The sequence below is a fragment of the Chanodichthys erythropterus genome, chromosome 19, assembly GCF_024489055.1.
Source record: "Chanodichthys erythropterus isolate Z2021 chromosome 19, ASM2448905v1, whole genome shotgun sequence".
Classification (NCBI taxonomy): Eukaryota; Metazoa; Chordata; class Actinopteri; order Cypriniformes; family Xenocyprididae; genus Chanodichthys; species Chanodichthys erythropterus.
Window position 1 is genome coordinate 37,747,107 of NC_090239.1, and position 17,494 is coordinate 37,764,600.

Below are 17,494 nucleotides of genomic sequence, written 5' to 3' on the forward strand. Positions count from 1 at the left end.
TCCCCAACGGTGTCGCCAAAAATGGCACCTTTTGAGATAGGAGTGTCGAGAAAGTGTAGCTTGACAACCTCTTGCACCTCTGCAAAGTAAGCCGGGGGACACTTCTGGACCACCAAGGTGGACATTGTCTGGCCAAGGGCCTGCGCTGTGACTTTGATCACAGTCAGTCAACAACTCCAGCTCAGAACTACCCTTGTGCATTAAGAGTACATGGCACTTTTGCCATTCCATATTTTGGCACCAATATAGCTCCATACTGCCAAGATTTTCATGCACATCCGGAAAGACCTGGGAATCTGAGTCAGCATAAGCACACACCATTACAGTGGGAAGCTCAGCATCACCCTAATTCCAGAGCAAAACAGCCTTCTCTCTGATGCAGCAATCAACATCTAATCGTCAGCTGGAGCCCCAAATGGAATGCTAGGTTCCGCTATGAGAAGGACCAGCAATCCCATCCAGAAGCTGCACAGCTTGCAATGCGCTAGAAGGGAAGGGACCCTAGGGGGTTTGTTCTCCGAAGGAGAAGCCCTCAATCCTCAAGTCACCCAAGCTATTTTCCCAAAGTAGACATCTCCTGGTGGCCACCAGGGAAGGTGCTAAAATGGAGAATAGGCAAGGAGACCGCACATCCGCGCTGAGTGAGCGCTGGGTTGCCGTGACAACCCACGCTGAAGCCCGGCAGCTCGACAGCACACGACACGCAGAGGAGCAAGAGGTCTGCTCTCACTCATCTCCACGGTCTCCCAGAGTGTCAGGCAGACCTGTGGCTGTACTTTTACACACAAGTGGTGGTTGGCCAACAACAGATGGGACTCAAGCTTCCTAGAGAAAGAAGAGTCACGACCGGCGTGTCGATGTGGTCATGTTCTCATGCGAAAACATGAACCACCCACGGACATCATCTCCGCACACTATGTGAATGTGTGAAACTATGTGACATGTGAAACAGTGACGTGGCTGTCAGTGAGGACAGGAAACGACCGCATCCAGAAACACACAGGTGGAATGTCATCTTTAGAAGACGCGACTCACACCCATGTAAACTCTTTTAGGAGACTCTCTTGGGGCCTCATTTATAAAATTTTGTGCAGAAACCATCCTAAATTTGATTTTATGATCATTTGTCTGATGTATGTTCGTGTGATTCATAGAATGAACGTACACACAGAAAACGAGCGTACGCCTCTTTTTCAGATGTGAAATCTATAAATCGCAAATGATGAACTTGCGCGCAGCTGAATGGTTTCAGTTCTCCGTGTTTTCAACAACACTAAATTAATGTCATATACATATAAAAGATCACCAGTCATCGTCCAAAAACCTTGGCAAACTGCAAGAATAGATTAGATTTCCAAAAACTTAATCTTAATCTTACCAGGAAAAGTGTGTACATCTGCTCAGACCCTGACATGTCTCTAAGCACTTTTCCACGTCAAAGACCGTTTTTATAAATATGAGCGTTGGCATGTATTTAAGCGAATGCACACTCTTAAGATCAAATCTGTGCATACACATGCTTTAAAAATGAGGCCCTTGGTGCTGAAGCACATGTCCCACCTCTGACACTGACTGACAGGTTTCCGTGTAAGGCATCAGAAATTCAAATGCTAAAGGAATTGCGATTACATATGAGTTTTGCCAGGCTGCATACGGGACGCAAAGAAAACAAAAAAGCAGACGTGGTAATTGAGATTGCTATTTAAATATGACAGGGTCATAGCTCTAAAGACATGGGAAAAACAGTTGCAAGTGGACTTTGCTTTTCCATTTGAAATTTGGCAGTCACTGTGCGTTTGCGACAGCGAAAATGCAAAGGGTAATGCAAGATTTACAATTGCGTTTGGATTATGTCATGGTTTATGCGTCCACATATGTAAAACACAATTGCATATACAATTTGCAATTCCTTTTAAAAATTGTTTGAAATATCCTTCCATATGTGACCTTGACCGAAAGAGTAACTCCTATTGCTCTTTAAAACGAAAGCCAACAAAACGAAAGCACAATAAATTCAGATTCTATTAGGCTACATTAGTGTCACTATTGTAATTTTTTATTTATTCTAATATTTCAGCAATATTTTGCAATAACCAAAATGTTATTTTATTGTATGAAAATCACTGATTATCACAGGCACCGATTTATGTTTCTGCCGGTAGGTGCAAAGCACAAAGTTTGAGCGCGTCCAAAAAGAATTTTGCGTCTGAGCAGAGAGATTTGTGCTTGTGAATTACATGGATGCGCTCTCTACATTAACGAAATAGAAACTGCCTCAAATGGACAATAAAAACAAAAAGAAAGCTGTGTCTGAAGGCTTCAATCGATTTTTATTGGTTGAAATGAGAATATCTTGTGTTTTTCCTGTGGGTGCTCAGGGGCTCAGCACCTATGCTGATGATTATTGTTAAATTATTTGTGAATATAATTTAAAGGATATTTTCAGCACAAGATAAAAGCATGGCGCTGCACAGCTTGCATTGAACTGTATTTTCATCTATCTTGTCAAAGTGAAGCCAGACATTCTCTCTCACGTCTTTTGACACATGCTGTGGCAAGCTAAACAATCAGAGCTCAGGGCACTGCCCAAAGTTTTGCTATAACCAATCAGGAGAAGGAAAAAAAAAACATTTCAATCATCATTTACATGATTGATTGTCGCTGTCATGGTCGAGTTCTCAATCACTGTTGCACATCCCTATTATATACACTCTATATATCAGTTTAAATCTAGACTAAAAACACATCTCTTTGCTCTTGCATACACATAACACATTATCAATACATTAACATTTTTCAAATCCGTTAAAGGATTGTTACGCTGCAATAATTAGGTCGGCCGGAACCGAGAACATTTCCTATAACACTAGATATACCTGTACATCAGAATAAGAATGGCATCTATGCTAATATCTGTCTCTCTGCTTATCCTGAGGTTTGCCGGGTGCTGGATCCAGGCCGTATCCAGATCAGATAGAGAACCTGTGTCTGGACCTGACTACAACGTAGCCCAGGAGACAATGGGCCTACAGATCCAGTTCTGGCTGCATCTATAATTCAGATTTTTAATCCCTGTATCCGCTTACATATATTTATATATAATCTATTTTTAATCTCTATAATAAAAATGTATAATTCAGATTTTGATCTCCATATCTATTTACATATATTATATATATCTTCCAAGGGGTTTTTTCCCTCCTAGGACTTTTTTCCCAGTGCTAGCACGCTGGGTTTTTCTCCTAGGGGTTTTTTTCCACCCCTGGGAGTCAGCCGACATTGGCTTAATGTAGCACCATCTTGTATATGTTACATATTACCACGCTTGTTTGTACAGCTTATTTTTAACCACTTCCCTTTTTTCTGTGCTTCTAATATGTAAAGCTGCTTTGAAACAATTACCAATTGTAAAAGCGCTATATAAATAAATTTGACTTGACTTATATACCCACACAGAGCAGGGCAGAGCAGCTGCTGCAAATAATTGCATGCCAATGTGCATTGGTTCGTTTTAGTTGAACTCAAAGTAGATTGGCCTAGAGATTCCTATTCGTCGGTCTGTCTGAAGTACGTTGAACATTGACGTTGAGGTGTTTTTGGAACCAAAAGCATATAACATGGTTTGTTGGAGTCATCTATGTATAGGGCTTCAAAAGGGGATTTAGCCTGAGGTTCTCAGAATTGGAGGTAGGCAAAAAAGATTGAATTGGTTGGATTAGTGACGAGAGGTTTAAAATATAAGTAAAATGGCCTTTTTTAGTCTGCCTTGCTTACTGGGGGTAGCTCCGAGGTGACAGTATTTGATGAGATGGGCAGCAATGTTGCGGTGAAAAGTGAATAGTGAGATTTAGATTGAAGGAGAGAGCTGTGAGGAGAGGAGGCAGATCCGCTACTGTCAGCAGAGACAGCCTCAAGCTTGGATTGGCCTCTGGGGCTTGGGGAGTGACATGGAAAGAGATGCAAGAGGGAAATGGCAGATGAAAATGAGACAAGTGAGCCTTTGTTGCAAATGGAGTCAGCCTCATGCTAGATTCTGCTGCTGGAGCTGTAGGCTACAGGAAAGGGGAGGGGTTAGCCTCACACTAGCACCTGGCAGTGGCAGGAGGGAAAAGTAAAGTTTGGGAGACTGGAGGGAAACCAGTGGGCATACCACACCAACTGGGGGAGCTGCGGTAACAGGTTGAGTGGAAATTGAGGGCGAGTGAGGCTTTGCAGTGGCAAAGTCTGGGGAGTAGCCCAGGCTTGCTGAATGCCTGCTGCTATGGCTTGATGCTCATAGAAGAGCTGGCCTTGTACAGGAGGAGGATGATGATGTTGAGAGACATGAGTATGGGGGCCTTTCGGGCTTTGCTCGCTTTCTTAGCTGCTTTGGAGAAATAAGTGGAAATAAGAGAGAGCATAGTTTGTTAGAGAGATACATATAGGTTGTACGGCTGGGCTTTGTTTAACCTCCACAAGAACTGCACATCTACATTGATCAGCAGATGTCTCAAGCTTATTACTGTCCATTTTTCAATGGGAGTTATCTTTGCAGAGCCGAAAGATAGGAGGATGCTGGGGAGGAAGGTAGATGTCTTGCTGATGGGGGCGAGGATAGTCCTCTGTGTCCTGAAGTGTTCATGGCCGTTTGAACAGGAGGGCGCCCACCTTCGGGGGAGGTGAATGCTGCATTATGAGGTGCTGCTGAGTTATGGAGTTGAGCGGAGGAGGAAGGTTTTTTGGCGGCAGAACCTGGGGCACGACCCAGGGTTGCTGAAGGCCTACTGCTCCAGCCCTGCACTCAAGAAGGGTTGACAAAAGCCACAACAGAACTGCAACACACAGTGGTGTTTCATGAACGTAAATACGGCTTTCAACAAATTGTGACAGTCAATGATTCAATGACTTATTCGCAAATACCGCCACTTACTAGTTACTGAATGAACAAGTCATGGTGGTAAGTCATTAAGACAGTGACTTACTGGCACCTACTGGTGGTTTTAATTCCATATTTAAAAGGACTTTATGTGTTTGGAGATCTATCCTGAAGTAGAAAGGTAGGAGCTGGCCTTGACTGAGCCGTGGCATTGGCTTTGGCCTGCTGAGTCAGCTGGAGGAAAGCCCTCCCTCCTGTAAGCTTGGGGCTCGACAGGCCTTACTCACAAGGTTGGTTTTAGGAGAAGGATTTGACAAACTGCAGAAAACCTTTGCAAGCTTGTAAAAGATGAGCCTAGCTAAGGAAGAAGATGTTTGTTAAAGATGGATTGGTTTGCATAGGGAACAGATTGAGCCCCAAGCTGTGTTATAACTTTTGAATGGTTGATTGGAAGTGTGTACTAACACATGATGATCCCTGAGGTCTGGAAGGAAGTATTTCAGGGCTAGAAATACCACCATCATCTCCAGGCAATTTATGTGCCACGAAAGATGATGGTCCTGCCACAGACCTTGAGTCAAGCGACCAATCATGATCGCCCCCCAGCCCGTGAGGAATGCATCTGTCGTTAGCGTGATGCGACGACAGAGCCCCCAACACAGGTCCCTGGGACAGAAACCAAGGTTGCTTCCATATGTCTAGAGCATGTAAGCATCGCCGCGTGTTTGCCGAAGCCCTCTTAGCCGCATTGACAGCCCTCAGATCCGTCTTGCCCTTAGAGGGCTTCGGCTGAGAGCGTCGCTCTGCTTCTGTTGTTGTCTGTGGTGGCGCGAGGAGCTTGTACTCCGTTTCGGCTGCTCCCAGCGAGAAAGAAACTGCTGCATAGCAGCAGCCTGCTTCCTTGCCTCCTGAAACCTCTCGGTGACCGTGTTAATAGCATCACCGAATAGTCCAGAAGGATTCAGTGGGGCATCCAAGAGAAAGGACTTATCTCTGTCCTTGATGTCAGACAGATTCAACCATAGATGGTGCTCCGTGGCCACCAGGGCTGCCATAGAACAGCCGATGGATTTGGCCGTCTCCTTGGTGGCACGGAGCGCTAAATCTGCTGACTTACGGAGTTCATGGATGAAGTCCGCCCCCACTTCCTCACTATCGCCCAAGTCCTTTAGCAGGTTGGCTTGGTGTGCTTGTATGATGACCATAGTATGCAAGCATGCCGCAGCCTGACCTGCTGCAGAGTACGCTTTGCCGACGAGCGCAGAGGTGGTTTTCAGCGGCTTAGTGGGCAACGTCGGGCTTTGAGAGACGATGCCGCCTGCAGAGAGAGACAGCTCGCAAGCGTCTCTTCCGCACTTGGCATCACTTCATACCTGTGTTTTCTCATACACAGTGCACGCAGGCAGCCCCGTCGAGAGCTGCCTGGGCATGCTGCACTCCCAAACAAACAACACAAAGGTTGTGTGTATCCCCACCCGTAATGAAACGAGGGATGAACATACTTCCTAAACTGTTGCTGTTGCTCACTCGCCATAATACCAAGTGAATAAATCAACGATCATAGACAGACAACACTAAATAGGACAGACAAGATACAAGACAAGCGCTTGCTGAAGACACAGAAGCTGAATGTGAGTGTGTTTGGGCCGGCTATATAGTTCCTGGTCAGTGACGTCACCCGCCTATGACGTACCGTCTCCTCATTGGACAGATCTCATACGTGCTTCATGACGACATCACGCAGAGGCGTTCCCATAGCGTCTACGCAGCGCGAGTTCCCTTGAAAGGGAATGTAGTACATCCAGGCAAGAGTCACAATCCACAGAACAGTCCACACAAAACAAGAAAACAAAACAGTGAAGCCAGTGACCATAAAATAAGACTCAACAACAAAGGCAGAAACAAACTCAGTATAAATAGACAGACACTAATAACATAATACAAGACAGCTGGGTGCAATGAAGTAATAATGAGTCCTGGAAGTGGGTTATGGGAAATTAAGTCCGCAGTGGTGAGGCAATAGTCTGGGGTGGAGTGCCCTCTGGTGGCTAAACAGGGCACACCAACTGGTGATCATGACACTGTATGAAAAGAGAGACATGTCAGACATCCTTAAGTCAGCTCATTATCCACTAATTCAGCCACGCCCACAGAGCGAGGGCTATTCAGATGCAAATTCTGAGGCAATACATGTATACATCGTCGCAATTGTGTATTTATTATCTTCAAAGGTGTCTATCTGCATGTTATAGCCATGCTTATAGTAATCTCTGGAAGCCACTGTTAGGTCCTGGAATGTCACATGTTATGCTTGTTCTTCAAAACGAGTCATCTGTGGACTAAATGTGTACAGAGCGTCCTCCAGCTGCAAGTATGAATTGAAAACACAGTACATCAGAGTATCCAGAGCTCATAGTGATGACAATAAATATTGAATAAATATTACTCCTCTGTATAGAAAATTGACAAACATATGAGAATCTATCAATATTTGAAATGCCATAGATGTAACATTAATGTTCAGAAGCTTTGCATCATAGAAATACATTATATTTTAAAGTATATTAAAATAGAAAACCATTATTTTAAATTGTAATATTTTCTATTTTCTGTATTTTTGATATACAGCATGATGAGCATGAGACTTCTTTTAAAAACATTATAATAGTAATGTGTCCAATCTTTTCACTGGTACTGTAATTTAAACTATTATAGGCCTATACAAAATTTTCTTCACATGATGTGCAATAATACGTGCATGCATGAGATCACAAAAATATTTTCTGTCAAGAGTGGACATTATATTAACGTTAATACAGCTGATATGATCCTGTTATCAGCATGATCACAAAGGGTTTTTTTCACATAGCCTACCTGACTGAAAGGGCTCATTATGTAAAAAAGTGTCTTACAAAATTTAAATCAATATATTGTTTTATATGAACGAGTAGGCAGGATTAGACTTGTGCCGATATTCGGTAATGCGATAAATCGCGATAATGAATATGCACGATATTGTAATCGCTGGCACTTCAGAATACCGTAAATAATAATTTATTACCAATTATTAATTTTTTATAAGGCAATTAAGAATACTTTACCCATCAATCGTATAAAATGCACAACACCGCTGTATTCTGCGTCAAAAGGACTCGCGCTCAGATGTAAACAATCCCAATGTGCACGAGAAGCACATGGCGGAACCAGTGAAGGAGACGAGCTGAATGAAAGTGCGCGTTCACTCTCTGACAGCAGAGGGCGCTGATGGAACAGCAGCGTGCAGCGGTTACCACGGAAACCGTGCAAAGTAACTGCGCTAGTGAAGTTTTTAAAATGCTTCAAACAGCCATTCATTTTTTTGTAATCTCAGTGTTGTTCATCACAGCACCAAATACTGAATACTTACAAAAGACTTATAAAAATGTTTAGGTTTGAAAATAAATATCCTTTTATTTTAATCTGGACTACTACATGCCTCAATGATTAGAAATGTTCTGATTATTTGTTATTGTTCAGTATAACTTTTAAAACATACAGCTTCATTAGTTAACATGTTAATTCATTCATTATCACTAAACTGACAATAAAAATACTTATAAAATATTAATTATTATTAATTAATGTTAATTTCTTAGTTACAATTTAAAAACATTACTAAAATCAAACTAACATTAACAAAAAATAACACTTTCTGTAACAAATATAGCTATTGCTCAATCTTAGTTAATGCATTAAACAGAGTAAAGTGTTATCTGTTGGTCTTTATAGCCTTCTTTTGCATTTTAATCTGTTTGAAAATTTCAGTCAGAATTGTTTTTGTTTTATTTCAAAAAGAGTTCTTAAACCTGTTTAACTATGACAAAAATGGTTTTGCAACGTATTTTAATACCGTGATAATACCGTATACCGTGATAAAAGCTTCATCAATTAATCGCAACATGAAAATTTGATACCGTCACAAGCCTAGGCAGGATAATGTTTTACATCATTTTGAAGCAAAGATTTTAGTCTACAACCTCCAATACCCAGAAGTCTTATGAACACATATTTAATATTTGTTTTTTGGCCTTATTTCAGTGACTTAAGTTTTTTGTTTTTTCAATAACCACGCATAAACGTTATTCCTTCAAAAATACAAATATGCACATACATGTTGCTCACATATTATGGTAGCCTAGTTCGTGCTGAATACAGTGTAATAACACCTTTTCCATTAATATGTTTATGAACAACTGAAATAAAGCACAAATGTCAGGGCATGTTAAAACTTCTCCAGGGCCCCAAATCAGCCTCGGACTCCAGAGGGTTAACTTTCAGCGAGTACAGAGAGCACAGTTTAGACATGATTTCTCTAAAAATAATATGATACATCTTATACAGATTTCATTCATGCCATCCTCAATCATCAGAAACCAATCATGCACATAGTAAACAACACACTCATCCAATAAACCATTCAAAAGTTATAACAATTAAATGAATTGTGAGTGATCTGGTCACATGCATTGGTTGTAGACATGATATAGAATTATGCAGTTGAACGATAGTCCATCTAGTGTCGTTTTGGACAATTTTATGCAGATTATATGTACAAAAAAATAGTCTGTGGTTTTTTTTTTTTTTTTTTTGGTGTGGTTTTCAACTCTGTCACTCAGAGGTCAGTCAGAAGAATAAGAATTTTGTATCTATGTTTCAGGGATCAAACAACCTCTGGTGTTATCTTTGTGGAGCTCAAGCTGTTAGTCACAATGTGTTGTCTTTTCGAACATTAGTCTTGGGTTTACTGCCCAAAAATGACAATGTTCTTCCTTAGCTAGGATACATGCATGGCCATATAGAACTTAGCTGGGGGTTCCTAAACTGAATGGTGTCCCAAATGGAAGATCCTCTGACTCCCTTAGTGTTGATTTAGAATTCTATGGAATATTCTGTTTGAACAAATCATCTGCAAGATTCATTTGTGTCTGGTTCACCCTCAAATCCTACATCAAGATCAGATTAAAATGGGTTAACAGCTTCATTCAAGCCATCTAAGTACTCTCATCTCACTTACTTTTCTTTCACTTAGTTTATGTTCTTTTCCATTGAGAGTCTCGTGTTCTAAGTTAAGTTTTGCCACAAAGATTAATAAACAGTTCTACAGTCTTTGCCTGCCTCAAAACTTCAAACTTCAGCCCCGAGGAAGGCTCCATTCATCTGCTAACACACCCATGTGATTGAAAACCCATTCTCCAAGCCAAAGATGCCAACAATGAGGATTCCCATTTAAAGACACAAATGACAGACACAAGTGTATCTCCACATTCAAGCCGAACTGGTGCATTGATATAAATTAAATAAACCCCGCCTAAGAAACAACAGAAGGGATAAATGAATGATTAATGGTTCGTTCAGGCCAGGTTTTACACACTGCACACATTGCTAGAAACTTGGGATTTCATCATTTCACTCTCTTAAAACTCATTCTTTACTCACTTTCTTACTTTCTGCAACTTGTGTAAATGTGTTTATGTTTTAGATATTAGTTTGTGTTAGAATAATCAATAAAATCTTGTTTATATTTTTAAAGAGAAGTGTGTTGTTTTAAACTGCTGGCCCTGTTACCTTGCAAAAAAAAAAAAAAAAAAAAAAAAAAAAAAAATTGTGTTTTCATTATAGTTTGGATACTCATATCTGCTGCGGATATGGAGTTACAGCCCGTTCAAATGAATGCTGGATGATTAATTTGCTCTGTCATTTAATAAGTGACTCTTTCAAAATTCCCTTTAAATTAAAGGTGCAATATGTAAGATTTTTGCAGTAAAATATCCACTAGGCCAGTGTTATATATTTTGTTCACTTGAGTACTTAGAATATCTCAAATGTTTCAAACTATTTTTAAATCGTGAGAAAATTGCAATTTTAACCAAGGCTCCGGGACGTGTGAGGAGTCTCCTGTCAATTGTGTCATACCCGCGTTACCCTCGGTTTCCGGTTTTATTTTGTAGAAACCATGAAAACACCAAAGACGCTTTAATATATGACATGTTTTAATAGACAAGGGAACAACTGTTTGGTTACGTTTATAGACAGAAAAATAATTGTTGTTATATAGCTCAACACGTTTAGTTTTATTGTTTAAATAGAATTTTCTTGATTTTTTGTGAGTACCATGCTTTACCATGCCTCAGAGAAAAAACATTACTTTGTCAAGTGGCTAACATAGCATAATCAGATGCAGCTTTATTTTTAGTAACAGTAATACAGAATTTTCTCCATCATACAATACGTTTTAAAATTAATTGCATGCCATTTATCAACACAAGCCATCCAGCATTTAATATGATATTCTAAAATCTATCTATCTAATTTTAGGCCCTCTACTTTTTAGTCTTTATATTTTCCCTCTTGGCCAACTCTTGAGGTCTCTTGGTCTTGACTTTCATTTCTATGCCGATGACACCCAGATATACATTCATTCAAAACCTGATGTAAATGCGGCCGTTTCATTTCTTTCTAACTGTATCACAGAAATCAAAAAGTGGATGTCTGTTAATTTCCTATGTCTAAATAGTGATAAGACTGAAGTGATGCTCATTGGTTCGCCTCACCGGTTACACAGAGTGGAACCTGTAGCTTTACATGTGGATGGTTCTGTTATTCAGTTCCAAAACAAATAAAAAAATTTGGGAGTAATATTTGATTCCTATTTAACATTTGATCTTCATGTACGAAATACTGTTAAAGTTTCTTTTTTTCATCTCAGAAATATATCCAGATTACGGTCCATGCTGAGTTTTCCTGTACCTGAAAAATTAGTTAATACCCTGATTTTTTCTAGAATTGATTATTGTAATGCCTTGTTAGCAGGAGCATCAAAATCTACTTTGAACAAACTACAGTGGGTTCAAAACTCTGCTGCGTGTATTTTGACTAGGACAAGACAAAGAGATCATATAACACCTATTTTAGAGACCTTGCATTAGCTCCCTGTCAAATTTCGTATTGATTTTAAAATTCTTATGTTAACCTACAAGGCATTAAATGGACTTGCTCCTCAATATCTTACTGAGCTTTTAATACCATACATTCCGACACGTGAACTTTGTTCGGCTGATGCTGGTCTTTTAGTTGTTCCGGTAACACAGTTAAGAACAATGTGTGATAGGGCGTTCTCTTCAGTTGCCCCAAAGTTATGGAATTCTCTGCCTTCCGAGATTAGAAATGCAGCATCCCTAAAAATGTTTGAATCATCATTAAAACTCATTATTTTAGGGAAGCATTTGAGTGAAAAGTGATTCTTGTGGTTGTCATGGGATGTATTTTTTATTTTAATTTTTATTTATTTTTTTATTTATTATTATTTTTCCCCCTATTGTTTATAAATACCTTTTGTAATGTGTTTTTATTTTGCTTATTTTATGTATCTTAATTTTTACTTATGTAAAGCGCTTTGAGAAATGACTTTTAAAAGCGCTATACAAAATAAAGTTATTATTATTATAAGAAGCGGCGCCGGCAACTGTGTCATAATTAAAGTTCCGCTCAAGCGGTCTTTTCCACAGTCTGTTGAGGTGGAGACCACATGTCCCAAGATTCCGCTCTCAAACTTGGCCTCATCAAGCTAAACCTTTGTTTTGAATAGGCCTCTAGCGACCTCTAGCGGACAGAATTCTTACATATTACACCTTTAATTAATTAATTAATTAATTAACTATTCCCTTTGAGTTAAATTGACCTGTTTTATGGAGTCAAATTAACGCCTTAAAGTTTTGCACAAAAATAAAGTTTTGCAAAACACAAAAAAGAATTGAGCAATAAAAAAAATGTTTTGCAAACAAAAATAAGAATTTGCAAAGGAAAAATAAAGTATAGAGCAGAAAAAAATAAGTTTTGCAAACAAAAATAATAAATTGCAAAATAAAATAAAGTAGTGCAAAAATAAAAATATAATCAGTTACAAAAATCAATGACAGCTGTAATCCTATTTTATCTTTGCCACATATTTTTCATGCTCAAACCTACTAAATCATTTGCAACGCTCATTTTATTCTGCGATTCAGTCAAGCGTGCGCTCACGATACAGGTTTTCCTTTGCACTGCACTTTTCTGTGCGGATCTCTTTATGGCACTGGTTTGACGTGGGGGTGGAGTCAAGAAACAGGGGTACGCCCCCCCCCCGAAATGCATTGGAGGGGAACGTAATCGGCGACAGGTGAAATAATTCTTTGACATGGTTAAAAATAAAGAATGGTTTGTTTTTGTTGGTTTGTTTAGCATATGTTGTCGCCGATTACGACCCCCTCCAATGCATTTCTTATAGTAATATGACCCGTTGCGTTCTGTCTCACTGCCTGTATCCATTTTTGTGTCCTTAAACATTCGTTTTTTGGGGTCGACAGCTTATAAAAACTTATTTCTGGGTTTTTTAGCTTGTTAGCTGTACACCTGGTCACATAGCAGCTTTTAGGCATTGTTCTGTTTTTTGTTAAGAGTCAGAAAAGACAAGAAGGCAGCCTGGAGACGGTTGGATTGTTTTTCCCCCAGTGGGCGTGGTTTTCAGATTATAATAAATGCGCTCTGTCTCTATGCTTGATCTGTTCTGTTCCGATCTGCGTCTCCTGCCGATGATGTGTTTCGCGGGGGCGTGCCCCCGTTTCTTGACTCCACCCCCACGTCAAAGCAGTGCCATAAAGAGAACCGCACTGAAAAGTGCAGCGCAAAGGAAAACCGGTATCGTGAGTGCACGCTTAACTGAAACGCAGAATAAAATGAGCGTTGCAAATGATTTAGTAGGTTTGAGCATGAAAAATATGTGGCAAAGATAAAATAGGATTACAGCTGTCATTGATTTTTGTAATTGATTATATTTTTATTTTGCACTACATTATTTTATTTTGCAATTTATTATTTTTGTTTGCAAAACTTATTTTTTTCTGCTCAATACTTTATTTTTCCTTTGCAATTCTTTATTTTTGTTTGCAAAACATTTTTTCATTGCTCAATTCTTTGTTTTGCAAAACTTTATTTTTGTGCAAAACTTTAAGGCATTAATTTGACTCCATACTGTTTCCTTTACATTGGGCACTTAGGGTAGGGCCCAAATGCTGGAAAACTGTCATGGAACAGAGGTAAGTCTGCTGTATATACACCTCTTATCTCGTTAATTGAGTTGATTAACTGAATGTGCTCCTCTTGTGTTAATTAGGTTAGTTATCTGAACATGCTCCCCCCAATGCTTTGTTGATAAAACATCATTAATGATGTTTTAATATAGTTATGTATTTAAATTTTTTTATTATTTTGAGTCTACATTCTTCATTCACTTCTGTTGAAAGAGTCTTTAAATTAGTTAAAGAAACATTTATTGTTTTAATAAATTTGACAGAATTTGAAAGCTGAGGATTTGTTTGATTAAAAACAACATAAAACACAAAAATGAATGTTTTTGCTTATAATCATGTTTCTTAACAAATGGCTCATACAGCGCTTCACACAATACTGTACTAAAACTATTTTACCTGGGCTTATCTTTATGTGCATGATCTTTCTCTTTCCATTCTCCTGTTATAGTGTCAAATTTCCACCCATCACCTAAACAAAAAGAAAACAAATGTTTGGAAAAAATGTGATGGTTATTTATAGACATGGCTGTTTTTAAACCATTGACCTATAAACGTACTGAGAACCTCCCCAGAATTACTGAGGCCTCCAAAAAGGAAGAGTGTGTCATTTGAGATGGCAGTCAGCGTGTGAAGAGTGCGGCCCCGTGGGAGAGAAGCAGCCTCATGTTCACTTGTTTAAAGAAGAGAAACACTTGTAAGATTTATTTGATTTATTAACAGTTTGGACTGATTAATATTTCAGTTAAACAGTCACATGACATGAAAGTGAGTCAATTTAACATTGGTAAATTTAACAAGGGTAAAATTATCACTAATGCTTTATCCTCAATGTCTTCAAATTTTAACTAAATGTTTTGCATATTTACGGTGGATGCATCTAGAATGAAATAATAGACTAACATGGTCACTAATACATAAAGTACAACTACAGAAAACTTTCCTCTCTAGAAGCTGACTTTTGCATGACTTTTATTTTTAAAGTAACATAATAATTTGCAACTGTTTTACTTTTTACAGCATTGTGATGTATTTTCTGAGGGAAACTGAATATTGAATAAGAAAAATAGAGGCTTGTTTTTTTCTGTTAGGAATTGATTGGATCTTGAAAAGTAGGCATTCCATTCGGCTCACTGTCAAAGCTTGCAGCAGACAGTTGGAGGGGATGTTCTACCTAACCCAAACTGACATCATAAGTGATGGAAAGCCGTTCCAGAGGAAAGTACATTTTCAGGTTTTGATTAGTTTACAAAGACTTTTTTTTTGTGAATTAACTTGCACGGATGATGTATGCTGCTAACTTAACATTTACTTTTCTACTGCAGACATGCTCATTTATCTGTGTAGAAAACACTGTTTAAAAAGCTGCAATTTCTTTTTTTCTTCTCAATTTGACAATTATTGTATGCTCTTTTTTCAATGAATAACATAATCAAGTCACTAAGGGACAAAAAACATTACTTACACTTGTGTCCATGTCCATGTCACCAAATCTAAACAATGGATATCTATCATCTGTGTTTCCTGTAATGAGAGACAGAATTTTCAATATCCCATGAGGAAAAAATAAACTGATAAAGACTGTTTTATATTCCTATTATAATAACCACAGCTAAAAGGCACACTCTACAGGGGATATAAAAAGTTGGTAAAACTTTAACACTGGTATGGGGAACACATATTCACCATTAACTATTACTTTTGCCTCAATAAAGTTTTAATTTAATGCTTATTATTAGTAAGGTAGTTGTTCTAGTGTTTAAGTTAGGTATGGGGTAGGATTTAGGGATGCAGAATATGGTCATGCAGAATAAGGCATGTGTGCTTTATAAGTACTAATATTCGTAATATTCTTTATGTTCTTAACTCAGAAAAATGACACAGGTTTAATTCATTATTCATTTAATTCATTCAAGTGCTTGTGCTAAATGTTACACTCTCAGATATAAGAAAAAGTCTCTACTATCTCTTGATTTGGCTACCATTTATAGACCTCCAGGGCCCGATGTTGATTTCCTAAACGAGTTTGTAGATTTTCTTTCAGACCTATTGGTCAACCTCGATAAAGTGCTGATTGTTGGAGATTTTAACATTCATGTAGACCAGGCGTGTCAAACATACGGCCCGATGATTTGTACTATATAAAAAAAATAAAAAAAACTGTCTTCAGAAAAATTGATGGCTTTTCGTCTTATCTCCGAATAAAGTAGTAGCTTATTTATAAACGCAGCACTGCTTTGTGTATAGCTGTAACCATGGAAGGGCTATATCACTGCTGTTCCATAACAAACACTATAGAATAACACAAGACGTGTCACTCGTATTGTTTTGAATGGGAGAAAGTGTAACGCGCAATATGGCGGAATAAGTCCCGCCATCTAAATAAGAGCCAATTGCCAACTGGTAAAGTCATCCCGTCACTTCAGCGGCCGTTAGAATCACCGGTTTCTATAGAAACAGTCAGATGCACGCCTCCATTTAGGTCTGCGCATGCGCATTAGCTTGATCCAGCCTGAAAAATACCGTTTTTTTGGTCATGATTCGAGCGTTTAGAAACTAAATTTATGAGGCGGTTTTTGTTAATTTCATTGGTGATTTCAAATATGAAATTTAATCGTAAGGTTGGCGAACAGTTTGAGAATTTGATGTTTCCCCATTCAAAGAGATTGCATGATGCCCAGGATGCCCGAGAGGCCTTTCAAAGATGGTCGCCGAGTGAAATGACTTGTCTTAAAGGGACTTTGTCCATAAGCAGCACCTACTGTCAGAGAGTGAATTTGCATCTTCATTCAGTCAGTCTGCTGATTTTGTTTTGTGCAGGTGTCTTATGTATAATTTCACAAAGCTAAAGTCAGACCATGATGTTTTTGCTGTTAATCTTAAAATTATACAATAATTTAAATTAAAAACAACTGCTCATACTGATGTGCATAACATCTTTGTTGGGATTGTGATAAAAATGCAGAGTTTGCCTCTAATATCAAAACGATACACATATTTTTTGAACAAATAAACAACAAATAAATTTGCTTTAAAAAAAAAATCTGCAACCAGTATCAGAATCGACCAATTTGCTTCTAAAAAAAATTGGAATTGGCCAAGAAAAATCTTAATAGGTGCATCACTAATAAAAAAATATTTTAATAAGCATTATTTTAAAAATCTAACAGTTTTTCACTATAAAAACAAATGCAGTTTTGAGGAGCGGTGTACTAGTTTTTTTTGCAAATTAATTTGTTGTTTACATGGTTAATATTAATGCAACGATCAGCGCACAGCATTTTTTTAAAAATTATTATTAATTAAAAATAATCACACATGGTTATTTTTTTCCAATCCGGCCTTCAACCTAAAATGAGTTGACACCCCTGATGTAGACTATACAAATGATGCATTAGGGGCTGCGTTTACAGATTTACTAAACTTCTTTGGGGTCAAGCAAAACATCAATAGACCCACTCACCGTTTTAATCATACACTAGATTTATTTATACCACATGGAACCAATCCTACTGATATAGAAATTCTAATGCAAAAT

The 17,494-nt window shown here is 38.4% G+C and overlaps 1 protein-coding gene across 1 annotated transcript in view; it reads right to left on the reverse strand.

The window, feature by feature from the left end:
• The window catches only part of LOC137007712 (kelch domain-containing protein 1-like), a 49,633-nt gene that overhangs the window by 9,549 nt on the left and 22,590 nt on the right, over nt 1-17,494 (reverse strand). The window contains exons 8-10 of the mRNA XM_067369343.1: nt 15,422-15,480; nt 14,517-14,629; nt 14,356-14,428 (exon numbers count right to left, since the gene is read on the reverse strand). Of these exons, the coding sequence (XP_067225444.1) occupies nt 14,356-14,428; nt 14,517-14,629; nt 15,422-15,480 (245 nt within the window). The remainder of the gene's footprint in view (nt 1-14,355; nt 14,429-14,516; nt 14,630-15,421; nt 15,481-17,494) is intronic.